Source organism: Penicillium roqueforti, assembly GCF_015533775.1.
Source record: "Penicillium roqueforti strain LCP96 04111 chromosome Unknown scaffold_17, whole genome shotgun sequence".
Classification (NCBI taxonomy): Eukaryota; Fungi; Ascomycota; class Eurotiomycetes; order Eurotiales; family Aspergillaceae; genus Penicillium; species Penicillium roqueforti.
The window spans coordinates 317905-338459 of NW_024067581.1; the positions used below are offsets into that span (position 1 = coordinate 317905).

The 20555-nt window shown below is 50.7% G+C and overlaps 4 protein-coding genes across 4 annotated transcripts; 3 read left to right on the forward strand and 1 right to left on the reverse strand.

Annotated features, from left to right (window-relative positions):
- Positions 1 to 683: 683 nt before the first annotated feature.
- LCP9604111_6482 (histone acetyltransferase TRA1) lies at positions 684 to 12424 on the forward strand (the record flags this gene model as incomplete). The annotated part of the gene is made up of 4 exons (XM_039074408.1): positions 684 to 735; positions 808 to 965; positions 1040 to 11692; positions 11741 to 12424. The coding sequence occupies 4 exons, from the start codon at positions 684 to 686 to the stop codon at positions 12422 to 12424; spliced, it is 11547 nt and encodes a 3848-aa protein (XP_038927532.1).
- Positions 12425 to 13764: 1340 nt separating this feature from the next.
- On the reverse strand, positions 13765 to 14645 carry LCP9604111_6483 (Saf4/Yju2 family protein; the record flags this gene model as incomplete). Its single annotated transcript, XM_039074409.1, has 2 exons — positions 13765 to 14288; positions 14348 to 14645. The coding sequence occupies 2 exons, from the start codon at positions 14643 to 14645 to the stop codon at positions 13765 to 13767; spliced, it is 822 nt and encodes a 273-aa protein (XP_038927533.1).
- Positions 14646 to 15463: 818 nt separating this feature from the next.
- LCP9604111_6484 (anaphase promoting complex subunit CDC16) lies at positions 15464 to 17828 on the forward strand (the record flags this gene model as incomplete). Its single annotated transcript, XM_039074410.1, has 2 exons — positions 15464 to 15560; positions 15613 to 17828. 2 exons carry the CDS (start codon positions 15464 to 15466, stop codon positions 17826 to 17828), a joined length of 2313 nt encoding a protein of 770 aa, XP_038927534.1.
- An 817-nt stretch (positions 17829 to 18645) lies between these two features.
- On the forward strand, positions 18646 to 20104 carry LCP9604111_6485 (uncharacterized protein; the record flags this gene model as incomplete). Its single annotated transcript, XM_039074411.1, has 2 exons — positions 18646 to 19597; positions 19662 to 20104. 2 exons carry the CDS (start codon positions 18646 to 18648, stop codon positions 20102 to 20104), a joined length of 1395 nt encoding a protein of 464 aa, XP_038927535.1.
- Positions 20105 to 20555: the final 451 nt, after the last annotated feature.

A 20555-nucleotide genomic window follows, 5' to 3' on the forward strand; every position in this document is an offset into this window, starting at 1 on the left:
ACCTAATGTACTCAAAATTCCGATCCATGCTTACTGACCCCAAAAAGTACCGGTGGAGCGATGCCTATATTTTATTACAATTCTATGAGAGTAGACATGAAAATCTGGCAGATCAAGGCCAAGAAATTTATAAAGATCTCATGCTAACGAGAACAAAAGAAACTCAGTAAAAACTTGAAGCCATAGTTCTGCAGGGCTGTACCTTGAAGAAACTCGGAGCGGAACAACCACCACCGATATGACTGCCAAATGCGGACTAGTCTTTCTTTCGGGGTCTCTGCGATAGCCCGCGTCCTCTGTTCTGCTCTCGTGAATATCGCGCCGCATACAATCCCCAACTTTCTCCCCATCTCCCTCAGCCTCTCCTCCCCTGCGGGGTAATTCCATTCACTCATTCGCTGTCCGGACTTAATTCATTTCAATGGATTAGGCAGTTTTGTTTTCCCGAAAGAGTAAATGACTTGATGGTTTCTTTCGTTTTAAGTTCTACAGTCTCCGATCTTTTCGCATATCGACCGAGTCCACAGAGCTTCCGTGACACCACAACACAACATATGAGAGCTCAATTCCCCCCCGGGAAGACTGCGCACACTCCGCTCTCCTCAGCCGGCCTCTTGGCCCGGCCGTCATTGCTGTTTCTTTCCATTTAGTCGCCAGCCTGTGAGAAGGGTCAGATCAAAGCGATGGAGCGAAACATAGATATCTACGCCAGCAAGCTCGGCGACGAAAAGCTAGGTATGTTGATGAAATCTGCACAACTAGAACTGTTGTCCCCTTCCTGTGCTAACTAACCCGTCGTCTCAATAGACGTCAAAGTCCGAGCCAATGTTGCTACCGAATTACGAGACAGCATTGAGCCCCTATGTTCGGGCGCAAGCTATCCCATATTCTTAGCGAAGCTATGGCCGGTATTCAAAACTATTTTGAAGGGGGACCCGGTCTTCTTCAGCATGTCTTACGACCAGGTGAGATTATTGGCACACGCTTGCCCCTAGTGAATGTTGCGCATAACGAGCTAACAACCTTGGTCATCTATTAGAAATTACGAAATTGTATCCTCGAAACATTACACCGATTACCGATGGGATCCCCGGACGTGGAGCCGTACGCTGTCGATATGGTCGATCTATTGATGGAACTTGCGCGGATCGAAAACGAAGACAATGCCGTGCTATGCATGAAGACAATCATGGATTTGGAGAGGAATCAGGCCAAAGCCACCGCACACCGGGTGCAGGCTTTCTTGGAGCTTATCCAGGAAATGTTCCAGACCATGGAGCAGGTGGTTCGGGATACTTTCGACACTCCTAACCAGGCCACACCGTCGGGAATGCCATCGACGCCCAATGCAACAGCACAGAACTTCCAGTCTCCGCGACCCAGCTCGCCTGCTACCTCAGTATCAGATCTGGGACCCGATCAGCAGTCGAGCAATGTTCTCCTCAAGGGCATGCAATCTTTCAAGGTCCTCGCAGAGTGCCCGATTATTGTCGTTTCGATCTTCCAGACACACCGCGCATCGGTGCCGGCCAACGTCAAGCTGTTTGTGCCGCTTATCAAAACGATCTTACTGCTCCAGGCGAAGCCACAGGAAAAGGCCCACGCCGAAGCAGCAGCCCAAGGCACAATATTTACGGGTGTGTGCAAGGAAATCAAAAATCGCGCTGCATTTGGGGAGTTCATCACGGCTCAGGTGAAAACGATGAGCTTCTTGGCATATCTTTTGCGTCTTTATGCCCATCAGTTACAGGACTTTCTTCCAACGCTTCCTTCTGTCGTCGTCCGTCTCCTTCAAGATTGCCCGCGAGAGAAGTCCGGTGCGAGGAAGGAGTTGTTGGTAGCTATTCGTCACATCATCAACTTTAACTATCGTAAGATCTTCCTCGAGAAGATTGATGAGCTTTTAGACGAGCGCACTCTTATCGGAGATGGCCTTACTGTCTATGAGACCATGAGACCATTGGCTTACAGCATGTTGGCCGATTTAATACACCATGTTCGTGAGCATCTGAGTCGCGACCAGATACGGCGAACGGTTGAAGTCTACACTAAAAACCTCCACGACGATTTCCCTGGCACCAGCTTCCAAACGATGAGTGCAAAGCTTCTTTTGAACATGGCAGAGAACATCTCCAGACTAGAGGACAAGCGTGAGGCGCGGTATTTCCTAATTATGATTTTAGATGCTATTGGTGACAAGTTCGCATCGATGAACCACCAGTTCAAAAACGCTGTCAAAGTTTCAAGGGCGTACAAAGTTTTCCGACAAGAGACCGAGCCTTGCGCCGAGAACTACCTTGCTGAGAAGGACCAGCCACCGGACTGGGATGAGATTGATATTTTCTCGGCTTCTCCTATCAAGACATCTAGTCCACGCGATCGTGGAGGTGACCCAGTTTCGGACAACATCTTCCTCTTCCGAAACCTGATCAATGGGTTGAAAAATATCTTCCGGCAATTGAAAAATTGCAACCCAGACGATGTTCAGATTGACCCGAACAGCGTTCCCATTAACTGGTCAGAAGTTTCGTACGGTTACAATGCAGAGGAAGTTAGTGTGATCAAGAAGCTTTTCCACGAAGGAGCTCGTGTGTTCCGCTACTATGGGGTGGATCAGTCTCCCCCTGAGATGAACTACGCATCTCCGTTTGACTTCCTTGCTAGCCAGTACACTGCCCCAATGTCGCGCGAAGAAAAGGAGCTTCTTGAAAGTTTCGGCACTGTTTTTCACTGCATTGATACCGCGACCTTCCACGAAGTCTTCCATTCCGAGATCCCGTACTTACACGAGCTCATGTTTGAACATGGGGCTCTCCTTCACTTGCCCCAGTTCTTCCTGGCTAGCGAGGCCACTTCTCCCGCATTCTCTGGCATGGTGCTGCAGTATCTCATGGAACGCATCGATGAGGTTGGAACTTCAGACATGACGAAGGCAAAGATACTTCTGAGGATGTTTAAGCTTTCCTTCATGGCCGTGACCTTGTTCTCCGTGCAGAATGAGCAGGTCCTCCACCCGCATGTGACGAAAATCGTAACCAAGTGCATTGAGCTTTCAGTCACAGCCGAGGAACCTATGAACTACTTCCTTCTTCTGAGGTCTCTCTTTCGAAGCATTGGTGGAGGACGATTCGAGCTCCTGTACAAAGAGATCCTCCCACTTCTAGAAATGCTTCTTGAAACGTTCAACAACCTGTTACTTGCTGCCCGGAAGCCTCAAGAACGGGATCTGTACGTGGAACTCACCCTCACCGTTCCTGCGCGACTCAGCCACCTCCTCCCTCATCTCAGCTATTTAATGCGCCCAATCGTGGTCGCCTTGCGTGCCGACTCTGATCTTGTTGGTCAGGGTTTGCGCACTCTTGAACTCTGCGTGGACAACCTCACGGCAGACTACCTTGATCCGATCATGGGCCCAATAATGGACGAGCTGATGACTGCACTCTGGGATCACCTGCGCCCATCTCCTTACAACCACTTCCACGCACACACCACTATGCGCATCCTGGGAAAACTTGGCGGGCGGAATCGGAAGTTCCTCAACCACCCGCCAGAATTGTCGTTCCAGCAGTATTCTGATGATAACCCAAGCTTCGATATCAGGCTGATCGGTCCCAACGAGAAGCGGCCTTTTCCTGTAGATATCGGTATTGATCTCGCTGCGGGGAAACTCATGGAGGTTCCTAAGACAGACTCCGGGAAAGCTTCAGACATTTACTACAAGCAGCAGGCCTACCGCATGCTCAGCTCCCATCTCAAGCTCCAAATCGGTTACGACAACATCCCCGAAGACTTGACAATCTTGATCAGACTCCATGCCAATGATCTGTTCGAAAATAAGACAGGTGCTATGGCAGATATTCTTGACAAGTCGGAAAGATCGGCCTCTATTCCAAAGAAGATTGCGCAGGAAGCAACAGTAAAGAAACTTATCAAGGCTTGCATCTTTGCCACCACTATCCCCGAGCTCGAACCAGCCGCTTCAGCATTTGTGGCGGATGTGTGCAAGCACTTCGCTCTTGTAGAGGTCGGCCGTGCTCTGGCTCAAATCCGACACAGTCGCAAAGCCTTTGACGTCGCAAACGGGGAAGGCCCTGTGTACCTCGACTCTAGGATTCTGGCTGAAGCTTTAGTTGAGTGTTTATCATCCGATGAGGTCCACGTCCGAGAAGCAGCTGAGCAGGCAATGGTGGTTGTGAAGGATGCCGCAGGCGTCATCTTCGGATCGCCCGAGAAAGCAGCCAAGCTCCCATTCTTCGTGCATCTGGGCCGCGTCTTCTGCCACAGCTGCTACAGTGAAGAGTGGTTCACCAAGGCCGGTGGCAGTCTGGGAATTAGCCTGCTCTCAACCAAGCTGGACTTGGGAGATACATGGCTTTATGAGCGACATGTCGAGTTTTGTCGTGCTTTGATGTATGTTGTCAAGGACACACCTGCGGATCTCCCTGCTGCTACGAGGCTTCAGTCACAAGAAACAATGACTTTGATGCTGCGAAGATGCGGCAAACTCATCCCCAAAGAAGATTTGAAAAACGAGAAGAGCCGCTTGTATGCTCTGTGTGGCTTGTTCGTGTTTGAACTCGCACACATGAATAAACATGTCCGGGAGACTGCTCGTCGTTGCTTCACCACATTGAAGGAGGTCCTTGGATGTGAGGTGCATGAGCTTATTTTCCCCGTTAGAGATCGTCTCTTACAGTCGATCTTCAACAAACCTTTGCGTGCTCTGCCTTTCCCAACACAGATCGGTTTCATTGATGCCATCACGTACTGCCTCGGCCTTCACAACGACATCGTCACCTTCAACGAACCGCTGAACCGCTTGATGCTGGAATCTCTCGCCCTCGCTGATGCCGATGATGAATCTCTAGCATCTAAGCCGAACGAATTCAAGACTGCAGATATGATTGTGAACCTGCGTGTTGCTTGTCTTCGCCTTCTATCTATGGCAATGAGCTTCTCCGAGTTTGCCAATACCCCGCAGAACACGAGCAGGGCTCGGATAATTTCTGTTTTCTTCAAGTCACTATACTCAAAGTCACAAGAGGTGATTGAAGCCGCAAACGCGGGTCTCCGTGATGTTCTCACCCAGACCAACAAGCTTCCTAAGGATCTGTTGCAGAATGGACTGCGCCCTATCCTCATGAACCTCCAGGATCCCAAGCGCCTCAGTGTTGCTGGTTTGGATGGTCTTGCTCGTCTTTTGACACTCCTGACTAACTATTTCAAAGTCGAAATCGGCGCGCGTCTGCTTGACCATATGAAAGTCATCGCGGATGACGCCGTATTGCAGAAGGTGTCTTTCAGCCTAGTTGAGCAAAACCCAGCGATGAAGATAGTGGCTGCCATCTTCAATATTTTCCATCTCCTTCCACCGGCCGCCACTTCCTTCATGGAACATCTTGTCAACAAGGTCTTAGATCTCGAACTGAAGCTTAGAAGAACGTCGCACAGTCCATTCCGCAAGCCGCTTGTGAAGTATCTCAATCGCTACCCCAAAGAGAGTCTCGCATTCTTCTTTGCGCGCTTCAAGGATGAGCGGTTTGGACGATTCTTCGGACAAATCTTGGCGGATCCCGAGAGTGAAGGACTGCGAAACGCGATCGTCGCTGACACGGATGGCTTTTCCGCTGCCGCCTTTGGTCAGGATACTGGTGATGGCAAGAACACTGCTGCTATCAACGGAGTCTATGTCGCACATTCTCTTTGTTCCTACAGTTCAACCAAGCGCTGGTTGGTCTCACATGCAGAGATGAGAAACAAGCTCCTGACTTCCGGTAGAGATCTGGAGAGGAAGCTTCGTGGTGATAGTCTGCCTGCTGATGAGCGACTTCGAGTGGAGCAAGCCGAAGACCAATTGATGGATATCTTTACCATGTACTTGGCAGAGGCCACCCACGATTTGGACTTCCTGTTTGAAGTGATTGACGGGCTCTCCGCCGATGAGTTGAAACGCACGCTTGCGCTTCCTAAGTTCATCTATAAGAGCATCATCACCAATGAGTCCATCGATTACCGGCGTTCTGTTATTATGCGCTGTCTCGACCTCTACGGCCAGAAGAGCTGCCCTCAGAAGACCAAGACTTATGCCTTTCGCCACCTGGTCAACCCGATCTTTGCCATGGATGTCCAGATCACTTGGAATAGCCCTCCGAACACACCTAAGTTGATGGATAAGAGCATGACCGAGTCTATCCAGAGTCGTTTGTGGAAGCCCCAGCTGGCTGATCTGAGCGAGGAGTCCAATCAAGCTGGCGTGGACCACTCACGTATGGAGTTGCTCCAGCTGTCTGCTTTGTTGATCAAATATCATTCACAGACGGTGCAAGATTCTCGCAAAGATATCATCAAGTTTGCCTGGAACTACATCCGACTCGAGGATATCATCAATAAGTACGGTGCCTATGTTCTGATCAGTTACTTCATTGCACACTACGAGACTCCATTCAAGATTGTAATCCAAGTCTATGTCGCATTGCTCAGGGCTCATCAGAATGAAGGCAGAGCCCTTGTTACGCAGGCTCTTGATGTCTTGGCTCCTGTCCTCCCCACGCGAACAGCCAACAGCTCTGGAGCAGAGGCACGGTACCCCCTGTGGGCTAAATGGCCACGTCGTATTCTAGCCGAGGAAACAGCCAATCTCCAACAGGTTATGAGTATCTTCCAATTCTTGGTTCGGCAACCTGATCTTTTCTACGAGTCAAGGGAGCACTTTGTGCCCCTCATTGTCCCATCCCTAGTCAAGATTACAGGTCCACCAAACACCTCGAACGACAGCAAGAAACTCGCATTGAACTTGATCAGCTTGATTTGGCACTGGGAAGAGAAACGGACCCAGAATGCCGAGGCTAGCCACTTGGCCAATGGGACATCCGAGTCTCCAGTTGCCAGGAAACGCAAGCTGGACGAACCTCAAGAGCCATCGCCGTCCCCCGCTCTTGGTCCTCCCAGTAGCCGTGAACGATCGGACTACACAGTACCCACCGATTTGCGCGCGTCATTGATCAAGTACCTCATCACATTCATCACCACCATACCCGAACGCTTCTTGGTTCCAGCTGCCCAGATTCGCCTAATGCCCACAACAAAACAGCAAAACCCTGTGCCCACCGGTGGAATGATCAACAAAGCTATAAACTTACTTCGCAGCCTCCTCTCTCCTGAGTACTGGGGAGATCTAGACATTGATCTTTACCAAAAGGCGACTGAACCAATCCTAGTGGGTGACAAAGGGGACAAAGCCGAGGACAAAATCACCTACACTGTCAATACGCTGCAGGTTATTAGGGTGCTCATAGCAGCTAAACCCAATGAGTGGATTGCTGCTCGTCTTCCTACTATCCAGAAGCTTCTCGAAAAGCCCTTGAAGTCGGACAACCCAGAGATTCAGGATTGTCTACATGGACTAGAAGATGACATGGATGTCTTGCACAAGCTGCCGCCTCCTGTCCGTCGTGTTCTGGAGGCTATTCCAGATGAACAGCCTGATGACGAGGATGCGATGGATACGGAGGGAACGCCTTCGGAGTTCGGTTCATACTTGTCTGCCATCGCCACTGAAACACTTTCTGCCAGCAACTACGTGTCAAGTCTGAACATCTTGTGGACGCTCTCCAAGGTCAAGCCCGCCGAAATCGATGCCCACATTCCCGCGGTGATGAAGGCTTTCTCTACAAAGCTCGCGAAGGAACATGTTGCTGCTTCAACTCAGAATGGAGCCCAGCTGGCAAACGGAACCAAGCCCACCGAAGGAGCTCCAACCATAGATCAACAAGAGTTTGAGATTGGAGTTGATCTCATCCTCAAGACTATTGAGCTCATATCTGTTAGAATGTCTCATCTTGGTGACCAACGTCGTCCATTCTTGAGCGTTCTAGCACAGATTGTGGAGCGGTCACAAAATATCGAGCTGTGCAGCAAGATTTTGGGCATGGCAGAGTCGTGGATCTTCCATTCAACCGAGTCCTGGCCCACCCTGAAGGAGAAGACAGCTGTCTTGCATAAGATGCTGCTTTTCGAATCTCGACCTGATCAGACAATGCTGAAAAAGTTCCTTGATCTTGTCATTCGAATTTACGAAGATTCAAAAATCACTCGGACTGAGTTGACAGTCCGTTTGGAGCATGCTTTCCTGATTGGCACAAGAGCCCAAGACGTGGAAATGCGGAACCGCTTCATGCAAATCTTCGATCGGAGTTTGACTCGACTTGCCAGTTCGCGTCTCAGCTATGTCCTCACATGTCAGAACTGGGATACTCTTGCTGACTCCTTCTGGCTAGCGCAAGCATCACATTTATTGCTTGGTTGTGTGGACATGACAACGACTGCCCGCTTGCACCCTGAGGACTTCACCCTGTTCCCCGTATCATTCCTCTTTGGCAGCGGCGATAAAGACCCGAGGAAAGTCGATATCACGGTCGATAGCCAGCTGGAGACCTTCGTCGCAGACCGGAGACGATTCATGTCGGACATTGGCGATGTCAGAGTTCGCGATCTGGTCGAGCCTTTATGTCAGCTTCAACACACCGATTCCAATGTTGCCTACCAGCTGTGGACTACCATATTCCCTCTCTTCTGGTCTACCCTGTCTAATAAAGACTGCATTGACTTGGAGAAGGATATGGTTACATTGCTCACTCGTGAGTACCACCACAGACAACTGGACAAGCGGCCCAATGTTGTGCAAGCCCTTCTGGAGGGTACCGTGCGTGCTAGTAATCCTCGGTTCAAAATCCCCCCCCATGTTATCAAATATCTCAGCCGAACGTACGATGCATGGTACACTGCTGCGATCTACCTTGAACAAAGTGCCATTAATCCCATCATTGACACACCTACTGTGCGCGAAAGCAACCTGGATGCGCTCGTTGAGGTGTACGCAGGCCTCCAAGAGGATGACTTCTTTTACGGAACCTGGCGCCGTCGTTGCAAATTTGTTGAAACCAATGCTGCGCTTTCGTATGAACAACAAGGAATGTGGGACAAGGCTCAACAACTCTATGAGAATGCCCAAATCAAGGCCCGCTCTGGTGCCATGCCATTCTCACAGGGCGAATACTTTGTCTGGGAGGATCATTGGTTGATCTGCGCCCAGAAGCTCCAGCAGTGGGAGATTCTCAGCGACTTCGCCAAGCATGAGAACCTGAACGATCTTTTGTTGGAGGCTGCTTGGAGGAACATTGAAAATTGGCAGAGCGAGGGTAACCGGGAGCAGCTTGAGTCATTGATCAAGTCTGTGTCCGATGCTCCAACTCCTAGGCGCACCTTCTTCCAGGCCTTCATGGCCCTTCTCCAATATCACACCAAGAAGGACAATATCCAGGACTTCAACAGCGTTTGCGACGAGTCTATCCAGCTCTCCATTCGCAAGTGGCTGCAATTGCCGAAGCGCATCACCAACGCCCATATTCCCATCTTGCAGCATTTCCAACTTCTTGTTGAGCTGCACGATGCCAGCCACATCTGTAGCAGCTTGGCTCAGACAAATGAAAGAAACTTGGATACCAAGTCTGCCGAGCTCAAGCTTCTTCTTGGAACCTGGAGAGACCGCTTGCCCAATCTCTGGGATGACATCAACACATGGCAAGATCTCGTCACCTGGCGTCAACACATCTTCCAGCTCATCAACGGCACCTACCTCAGTCTTTTGCCCCCACAGACGAATAATGTGGCCAGTAACTCTTACGCCTACCGTGGATACCATGAAACAGCCTGGATCATCAACCGATTCGCTCATGTAGCTCGAAAGCACCAGATGCCAGAGGTCTGCATCAACCAACTCAGCCGTATCTATACCCTTCCGAACATCGAAATCCAAGAGGCCTTCCTCAAGCTTCGGGAGCAAGCGAAGTGTCACTACCAGAATCCGAAGGAGCTCAACAGCGGGCTAGATGTGATTAATAATACTAATCTGAACTACTTCGGGCCACAGCAGAAGGCTGAATTCTACACACTCAAGGGCATGTTCCTCGCCAAGCTTGATCATGTCAATGAGGCCAATGAGGCGTTTGGAGTTGCTCTCTACTATGATCTCCGCCTTGCTAAGGCGTGGTCTGAATGGGGACAATATAGTGACCAGCGGTTCAAGGCTGACCCGACTGACTACGAGCTGGCTAGCAATGCTGTTAGTTGCTACCTGGAGGCGGCTGGCCTTTACAAGAGCGCGAAATCCCGGAAACTGCTTAGCAGAATCCTCTGGCTTCTTAGTTTGGACAACGACGAAGGAAAGATCGCAAGTGCTTTCGAAAACTTCAAGGGAGATACCCCGGTGTGGTACTGGATCACTTTCATTCCTCAACTCCTCACTAGCTTGTCCCATCGGGAGGCGCGCCTCTGCAAGGCTGTCCTAGTCAAAATTGCCAAGTTGTATCCACAGGCCCTCTTCTTCTTGCTTCGCACGAACAGAGAGGACATGCTGAGCATCAAGAAACAGCATGATCAGAAGCAAGAGAAGTTGAACCGGGCCAGACAGCAGCAGCAAGGATCCTCGCCAAGTACCAAGCCAAATCCTGTTGCTGGTGCCGATAGTTCTCCTGCTCAAAAAGCCCAGGCTGCAGCTGCATCGACCAATCCCTCCCCGTCAGTTCCGCCTGCGAATTCACCTGCTACGCAGAATTTAGCCCAAGCACAAATCCAGTCTCCTGCGCAGCCACAAAACCCTATGCAGGCATCCCCACATGCTGGCCAACCTCCGGGCCAAGCGCACCAAACTCATCTACAAGTGCCAGGTCAGACTGGAACACCGCAGCAGAATCAGGTTGCACTTGCAGACGGCGAGAAGGAACCTCTGAAGAAACCCTGGGAGTACTCGGACGAAATCATGTCTGGACTCAAGACGGCCTTCCCCTTGCTTGCTCTGTCTATGGAGACAATGGTTGACCAGATCCACAAGAACTTCAAGTGTCCCCCAGACGAAGATGCATACCGACTCATAGTTGCTCTCTTGAACGACGGACTGGCCTACGTGGGTCGCATGCCTGGATCTTATGCCCAAGACTTTAAGCTGCCTGCCGCAACCGAAGCCAACATCACCCGATTCGCGGAGACAATTCTCCCAGCTCACATTCGCAAGTCCTTCGAGGCGGACTTTGTGACCAAGAAGCCAACCATGAACGAGTACATCCACAAGCTGCGGCGCTGGCGTGACAAGTTCGAGGAAAAGCTCGACCGGAGATCACAGCACACATTCCTCGAAAACTCTTCACCTCATCTGAGTGAGTTCCGCTTCCTCAAGTTTGATGAAGTCGAGGTTCCTGGCCAATATCTACTCCACAAGGATAAGAACCAAGACTTTGTCCGCATCGACCGCTTCCTTCCAGATGTGGACCTCATCCGAGGCATTGGTGTCTGTCATCGCCGCTTGAAGATTCGCGGACACGATGGCAGCATGCAAGCATTTGCCGTCCAGCATCCGGCTGCCCGTCACTGCAGGCGTGAAGAACGCATTCTTCAACTATTCCGAATTTTCAATGGTCTTCTTGCAAAACGCAAGGAGAGTCGTCGCCGCAATTTGTACTTCCATCTGCCGTTAATGGTTCCTCTAGCACCACACATTCGGCTGGTGCGTGACGATTCCTCGTATATCTCCATGCAGGGAATTTATGAGGATTACTGCCGCCGCAAGGGCATTAACAAGGATGACCCGGTGCTTTTCACAATGGACAAGATGCGATCGTTGGCAGAGACCAAGCAGAACGTAAGTGTGCCGTACACCCTTCTCATATCAAAAGCTAACAACTCCCAGCGCACGCCCGACCAGCAACAGGTTCTTCGGACAGAAATCCTGACCGCGATTCAAGACAAATGGGTCCCGAGTACTGTCGTGTTGGAATACTGCCAGCAGACATACCCCAACTTCGCAGACTTCTGGCTCTTCCGTCGTCAATTTGCCTACCAGTACGCGGCGATTGCTTTCATGACCTACGTCATGCACATCGGCAACAGATACCCGAACAAAATCTTGATTTCTCGTTCAACAGGCGATATCTGGGGTGCAGAGTTGATCCCGACTATCAACCCGGCTAAGGCGTTCTTCTACAACCCCGAGCAAGTCCCCTTCCGGTTCACACCCAACATTCAGACCCTCCTGGGTCCGATTGCAACGGAGGGTGTGTTCGCCTGTGCGATGATGGCAATCGCCCGCTGCCTGACGGAGCCACGACACGAGCTGGAGCAACAGCTCAGCGTCTTTGTGCGCGACGAAATGATGTTCTGGGCTACAGCTCATCACCGAGGTGTCTTGCCCCCTGGACAACTCCGCGATCTGGTCTACAACAACAGTGAAATCATCGTCAACCGTGCTGTCAGTCTTGCCAGTCCACCGGAGGGTAACTTGCCTGCCAATCAGACCACCATCGATCTGATCTCGAAGGCAGTCAACCCCCAGCATCTAGCGTCATGCGATGCATTGTGGATGCCGTATCTGTGAGCGATGCTTGTCGGTTTGCGTGTTTTTGTCCTGTCAATTGGCGCGGGGAACTATGGCTATTGTACTTTCTGAAGAGGGGGCTTTGTCTGGGTTTGTTTTTTTTCTGAGCGTGGGCGCTAGGTGCGCAGATTTACTTCACGTTACTATGATTGTGATACCGATTTTTTTTTTGTTCTAATACCTTCTACGATGTCTTGATACTTCGGAATGTTAGCTCTGATAGTTGTTAATGGATCGATTTAATTCGATTTGACTGTTATCTGCCAATTTCATCCTGTAACCTGTAATCTGTAACCAACGCATACGATATATGCCATCCGGGACTTAATTCTCACTGATCAATATTGCGAAGCAGAAGTTCGGCGATCCACACTCACGTTTGGAGTAGTTATGGAATTAGGTATATGATTCATAAGCAAATTCGCGCCCGGATAGGCTTTGTTGGTTGATCTTGTCTTCTCTGTGCAGTCTGTTGAACATGTCGTCGACGATTTTGCGGTAAGATGGGTAACAGCTTCTCCCAGCCGTCCACCAAGGCTATCTCCATCCATCAATCGGTTTCCAGATATATTAACCAGTGCGGAGTTCTTATTCGAGATCTCCTGCCATTGAATACATTGACAATTAGGCAATTCGTTTGCCGTTGCTTTGCGCCGTAGATAGTGACTCCATTCGGCAGGACGTTCTCTCGTTGAGCGTGTCTGAGGCCATTGTATAACCGATTTAGTCATTCGCTCATGATGTATTTTCCCCATGGTATTCGCTGCTGTCCTTTTGGCCATGACATTCGCCAGAACACTTGGGGCTCAGGTGCAGCTCGACATGCACATCGGGCCTCTGAAGGGTGAAGTGTCCACTGATTGCTTCCAATTGAGGTGGAGGTGAGATCTGATGCTCACCATGCTGTGCTAGTATCAAAGAAACGTCGTAGATTGCCGAGGATACAGGTCTCACGAGCTGAGGTATCACTGACAATAGAAGGGGTATCCACCGACAGATTACCAGACCTATAAACTCAAGGTCGCGGACTAGATCCGAGCACGGTGACGGGCCACGGCAGGACATACTAGAAGAAGATCTGTCATTTCTTTAGATGCGAGTTAAAGGGAAAATGCAGTAGCAAACAGTTCTCCGGGAGGAGAGCTGTGAGAGTGATAAATCATGACTACTCCGTACTTGTGCCCTACGTTGACTGGTCCAATCGGGACTATTTGTAACTACAAAGAAGACCATTAAGACGTTATCATAATTCATTTCATTGATTGAAGAAGGACCTTTGTGCAACGTGGGGTCACCACGACACGGTCGCTATCTCCGGGTTGTTCGTTGAGGCTGAAAGATCATTTCTTAGCCAAGGACGCGTCCTTGTCCTTCTTAGGGCGGGCAAATTTCGCCCAGTACCCTCCAAGCTCACTTTTACGCGCCATGGCCGCCTCAGCTTCACGGAATTCCTGCTCCGCTTTAGCAGCCATCGCTTCAGCCTTCTTGCGTCTGAACTCCTGGCGCAAGTTCTCTCTGTCCTCGGCTTCCTCTCTCGCCGCTCGAAGAGCCTCCTCGTCGATCTTTTCCTGAACAGTAGCGACGGCAGCCTCGTCACCACGGGCTTCGGTGCGCTCGATGCGGGCATTGCGGGTTCGGATTTCGTCGAGTGCGTCGGCAATTTGCATCTCGCGCTTGGAGTCAAGCATCTTGTCTTCGAGTGCAGCCATCTTGTCACGTTCCAGCTGCTCCTCCTTGGCGCCGTGTTCCTTCTCGAGTCGGTTGAGGGTCTGCGCCTCGGTCTCGTCGTTGTACTTCTCGTCCTCGTCGTCACGCCAAACTGCGAAGTTGCGCTTTGCGCCGCGCTCACACTTGTAGTCGTTGTCTAATAATTGATGTTAGGTTGTATATAGCGAAGTGGTGGCAGGATGGTCTCAAACTTACTCTTGGGGTCGGTACGGAAAGTGATCTCACCGCTGCAGCGAGTGCAACGGATGTAGAACCGGAAGATTGGAATCGACAGGTATCTTTCATCGAGAGTCTCCTTGCGCGCATTGAACTTGCGACCCTTGGGAATGTACTCGCCGCAGTGAGTGCATTTCATCGAGTAGGGTGTCATCAGGCGGACAGGGGACAGCTTGGATGATTTGCCATCCTTGCGAGAGCGCTTCGAAGAGCCTTCGATGGCCGAAGGATCGAAATCCGGGGGGTAATACTTTGAAAGAACCTTTCGCTCAGCCATGATGGATTTTGATGGCGATGGGAAGTATGAGAAAGAAACAAACCTTCGCAAGAGAAGCTCTGGCATTATCGGGGGCATCGTTATCGCCACGTGATCAATCAGCTCGGTTATCGCCGCTTAAGTCCGATGCTTCAGATGGCGATAAGGGTGAAGGTCACGTGTGGATGACGATAACAGAAATCCCCGAACTGGAGCTACGCGCTGCCCAGTCAACGGCACCCGCCAACAGATTTTGAACTTAGGTACTTTTTGTATGAGTATACAATACAAAAGGAACAAAGACATAACTTATCACGTCCATTTCCCCAACCCTCACCAGCTAAAACATGAATAACCAGTCCTAATATATAAAATAATTTCGATTAGATCCTTGTGATCGTATGATTGATTCTATACAATTGGTATAGAAGTACCTATGAGAAGCATATTTACGCTTGGTATGATTCTACCCATAGTAGATGCATCACGTGACCTCTGTATAATAGAAGACAAAAACTGCTATGATACTGGTCTGGGGAGGTCTTCCAGTTACCATCATTTTGAGACTTTTAATAGTAATTCAGCCCCTTTCTTAACCCAATACATATTCTCTAGGCGAACACTCTACCTACATTATTGTACATACATGTACGGAGTAGTTAACCTTCCGCCATCACAGGCACGCACGGACCACTGTTTGGTTCAAAATAGGGCAAGGACCCGCTCATGTGAAAGTTGCCTGCGACTCGCATTGCTTGGGCATATCTCCGGGTTCTAACAGAAATATCCATGTCTGTTCTCTCTTTGAATCCATTCTTTAACACATCTTCTCTGTCAATATGGAAAGGTTCCTGCGCTCCTGGCGACAGGACGCGTTGAACCGTGGCCAGCATGATTCCGCAATCTACATTGGGGACAAAGTCCTGGCACTTACTAGTAAGGGCTACAAGCACTACGAATATACTGATATACTGACTTGCTTGTGAAGACAGTGACTCCGATGCGTTTTGGCTAGCCCAGGTACACTTTTCCAATAACAACTTCACACGCGCCCTAGCCCTCCTCTCCCGCAAAGATCTCGTTTCTCGAAGCACTGCCTGCCGCTACCTTGCTGCGCACTGCTACATAAAACAGAATCAATTCGAACAAGCCCTCTCCATTCTCGGTGAACACAACCCCACAGACCTGATCCGCAATAACCACACCCGGCGCAAAATCCAACACCAAAGCCATGTTACACTGCGCAATGGGAAGAGTGCGACACCGCGCAGTGATCGAGCCGAGGAGAGAGAACGCGAAGATGCCAACAATGTACGGTTTGAAGCCGCCATGTGTTATTTACGGGGGCTCTGCTTCGCTAAGCAGAATGCATTTGATCGTGCCCGAGATTGCTACAAGGATGCCGTGCGGATTGACGTGCAGTGTTTTGAAGCATTTGATCAGCTCATGAAGAACTCGCTCATGTCTCCCACGGAAGAATTGGAATTCCTTGAATCATTGGACTTTGATTCCGTCTCATCCCCCGATCCGATGATGGCACAAGAAGCCGCCCATTTCACGAAGATGCTCTACACAACCCGGCTATCAAAATACTCCTCTCCCACCATATTATCCGATGCCACCGAAACCCTATCCACACATTATAATCTTGCAGAGAATCCCGACATTCTATTGTCCCGCGCCGAAGCTCTGTATACGCAATGTCGGTTTGCAGAAGCTCTAGAACTGACATCTTCTATCCTCTCCGCATCTCAGTCAACCGACCTGTCCACAAATCCCAGCATTCCGACACAGAACAACCTTGGCCATGCTCCAGCTATTTATCCGCTTCACTTAGCTTGCCTTTACGAGACCGGTGCCACGAATGCCCTATTCTTGCTCTCTCACATGCTCGCGGATCATTCGCCCGAGGAGCCTTACACATACTTGGCAATCGGAGTGTACTACCTTTCAGTCTCAAAGGTGGCTGAGGCGCGGCGCTTCTTTTCGAAGGCGTCACTGCTAGATCCGCATTCGGCGCCAGCTTGGATTGGATTCGCGCACACCTTTGCCGCAGAGGGTGAACACGACCAAGCTATCGCAGCATATAGCACTGCTGCTCGACTTTTCCAGGGCAGCCACCTCCCCCAACTGTTCCTAGGAATGCAGCATCTCGCTCTCAACAATATGTCTCTGGCGCACGAGTATCTATGTGCTGCTCACGCTATGTCGACTGGAGCTGCTCCCGGCTCTGTGCCTTCCCTCACGCCTCATCCCTCAGGGATTGTCTCCGCGGTTGGTGGGGATCCACTGGTTCTCAACGAGCTTGGAGTGGTCTTTTACCATCAGAATCATCTTAGCGGCGCGGTCGAATTATTTGGGCAAGCACTGGCGCTAGCTACTTCTCTCCACTGCGAACCCAGTGCCTGGGTAGCTACACGTGCGAATTTAGGTCATGCCCTTCGTCGCATGGGCCGTTTGTCCGAGTCCCTTCGTGAATTCGATGAATGTCTTCGCGTGGGCGCAGGAGGCAGCAGCATGGGCTACTCGCCTTTTTTGGGTGGTGGTACGGGTGGCTCAGCGGCGATCGCTACTGCATCTGGGGTTGGGGGCTACGAAGATCGCGGGCTGACCGGTTCTCTTCATACGTCTCGTGGCCTTGTATTACTGGAGTTGGGACGAACCACGGACGCCGTGACTGCCTTGCATGAGGCTGTACGTGTACTTGGAGCGAGTGGTGGCGGCGATGCCGCCGGGGGTGCAGGCGTGGCTGGTACATTACTTTCACGTGCACTTGAGCTCTGGGCATTGGAGGGGCGACAGAGGGACCATACGGCTTTTGAGGAGAGTATGCGAGAAGCCAGCGCAGCCTCCTCCAAGCGCCGGGGACCTACCCGGTCCCGTGAACATAAAGGGAAAGAGCGAGTTGCCCCGGAAGAGATGTCTCGACGGCGTGGGCGTCAGGAGCCCTTTGTGGAAGGATGGACGGAGGAGGTGGCCCATGTCGCCACAGCCACAGCCCCGGCCGAAGATGAAAAGGTTGAGATGGATCTCGACGACGAAGCTGACGGCCTTTTGCGCCGAGCTCTCGACCGTGTACGACACAGCCGACAACGTCGACCAGCAGTACCTTCTACCCCGGATATGGATGCCAATGAGCCGGCTGCTCCATCCAGTGGCCGCAGTCGGGGGACACGACATGGGCGGAGTCACTCTAGACAATGACGGGGCTTTTGAATCCTCCTCAGGTGAAATTTTGCGTTATGTTCCATGCATTGCAGCGGGCGTTTCTGCCAGGGAAAGTTGGCTAGGGGTTGGGGCAATTGCTTTTTTTTATGGATCTCATACTAGACGATCAAACAGATATTGTTAGGGACATTCCTTATACTTGTATCTAGTTTGATGGAGGAACTAGAAACGGTAGTTCAAACAGAGCCCTCTTCACACTTTAGCCTTTGAAGCTATTTTTTATACGGCGTAGCGTCCCGGCTATTATCCACTAGAGGCAAGTACTAGTATAGATCAACAGAACAGAGTATGTTGTTATGTTGGAGTATACGACTATCGCCCCCAAATAAAATCAACAATGAAGGAAAAGGCTCGGTGAGACGGTGACTTGGTGTCTTGGCAATTTCTCTTCTCTTTCTTCTCTTTGACTGTCTGTCTCTTCTATGCATATCGGAGGATTAGCCCCGTCCAACCAATCTCATTATATCGATCCAATCAAAAACCCCAATAACGCAGTTAAAACCCAAAAACAGGTGATGACGCCGCTGCCCCCACTGGGTGTCGGGCTGAGGCTCGCCAATCCGCCCGTACGGGGGGCGTTTTAGCGGCGATCGTCCGTAGTTGCGCATCACTGCCATTTCTGGGGGCATGTTTCAGGGTTTGCCTTGATCGGCCCCCTTCTCTTGTTTCTTGCCTTGAACACTCTTTAGACAATTCCTCTGCATACCTTCTGACACCTCCAGATCTCTCCAGATCCCTCCAGACAAATTCCAAGACACTTCCAGATCATGCCGTGCCAGTCTGGATCTTTACCATGACAGCCTCATTTCCTATTCGCCCACGACGCGGCTTGTCCCTTCTGTGCGTCATAACCGCTTTTAGCTTCAGCGCCATCATCGTCATTTGGTTTGGCATGAACTCCGACCGAGAATACATTCACCCTGTTCTCACCCAGTTAATCCCCGCCGGACACTGCGCCTGCGAATCCTCTACTACCTTCCAGTGCTCGACATGCCTCACCTGCCCAGAACCCGGTCTACAAACAGACCGGTCCCCCGTTTGGTCCTTTGAATACGCCCGCGACGGTCATAATGAGACTCTCAACAAGAGCCAGTGCAAAGCTGCCTTCCCCGGGTTATTCGAGGATGTTGCGCGCGGTGGCAAATTCTGGTCTTCGCATGGTCGCTTGTCGTCGGTAGAACTAGGCGCCATCAAGATCGAACATGGTATGGCGCGTGCATTTATCTCTAATGGCCAATTATACGTGGTCACGGCGCGGTCCAAGGGGGAGGATCACCGACGGAAAATTCTGGGGACATTGAGCTCAATCCATCGTGCGCTGGCCGCCGACCCAGAAAGAGCTTCTAGACGCGACTTTGAATTCGTTTTCTCGGTGGAAGATAAGGTCGACGATGTGACTAACTCGGAATGGCCGGTTTGGGTCTTTTCGCGCACTCCGACTGAGGAAGGGGTTTGGCTCATGCCGGATTTTAGCTTCTGGGCCTGGGATAACCGCGACAACTACATGGGGCCGTATGACCAAGTTGTGGAACGAATCAAACGAAGGGATATTCCTTGGTCAGAGAAAACGCCTCAATTGGTTTGGCGGGGCAAGCCCAGTTTTGCTCCAAAATTGCGACGCGCGTTGATGGAGGCCGCTAGGGACAAATCGTGGGGCGATGTCAAGCAGGTTGATTGGAACACGGGTTCCAATGTCCTTAAGATGGAAGATCATTGCCATTATATGTTTATTGCGCATGTCGAAGGTGAGTCTAATTTCTCTTCTCTCCCGCGACTCGAGGACGCCAGCTGACGACGTGCGCTATTCAGGTCGGTCGTACTCGGCTTCATTAAAATACCGACAGGCCTGCAATTCGGTCATTGTCGCACACAAACTCCAGTTCATCCAACATCACCACTATCTGTTGGTAGCAGATGGTCCCAATCAAAACTATGTCGAGGTCGAGCGCGATTTCAGCGACTTAGCCGAAAAGATGGAACCCCTGGTCAACGACACCGAAGCCGCCAAGCGCATCGCTAATAACAGTGTGACGACCTTCCGTGAGCGATATCTGACCCCGGCGGCTGAGGCTTGCTACTGGCGATCACTGTTCGATGGCTACGCCGGGGTGTGGAACGGGACTGTCGAACAGTGGTCCGATCGTAAGGACCGCGAACGAGGGCTTCGATACGAATCATTTGTGCTTCTGGAGAGCGTGAAGATGTACGAATTCGAAGCTGCTATCACTGAACAATGGCAGGCTATTTTGTAAGGATAGGCAAACAGAATACGGGAGACTACATACAACCCACAATAATACGTTAATACCTAATTGCGAGCCAGAATAGATATTGTCTACAACATAGTCTTTGATTTAGGGGTCCCCGCTGACTTGACCAGCACCATATTTGATTTTGCCGGCAGTATAGTTTGTAATCTAAGTATTTTTACATCTGAATACGTCGACAGCACAGCAATTTCACGATTTTATATATTAGTTTTGTACGGTGACTGTGCTTGGCTGGTTAGGAAGTAACTAAACACAGGCGGTGAGCTAGGCGGTCAAAATTAAAGACGTAGTCCGGGGCCGAGAACAGCCCCACTCGTTTCCCCGAGCTTCGCATTGTTTCAACGACAGGGTACGTTGAACTCTTACATTTCAAGATTTGTTCGTACTTGGACATCAATTCATGCTTCTTTGATTTTATAGAGTGCTTCGTTGC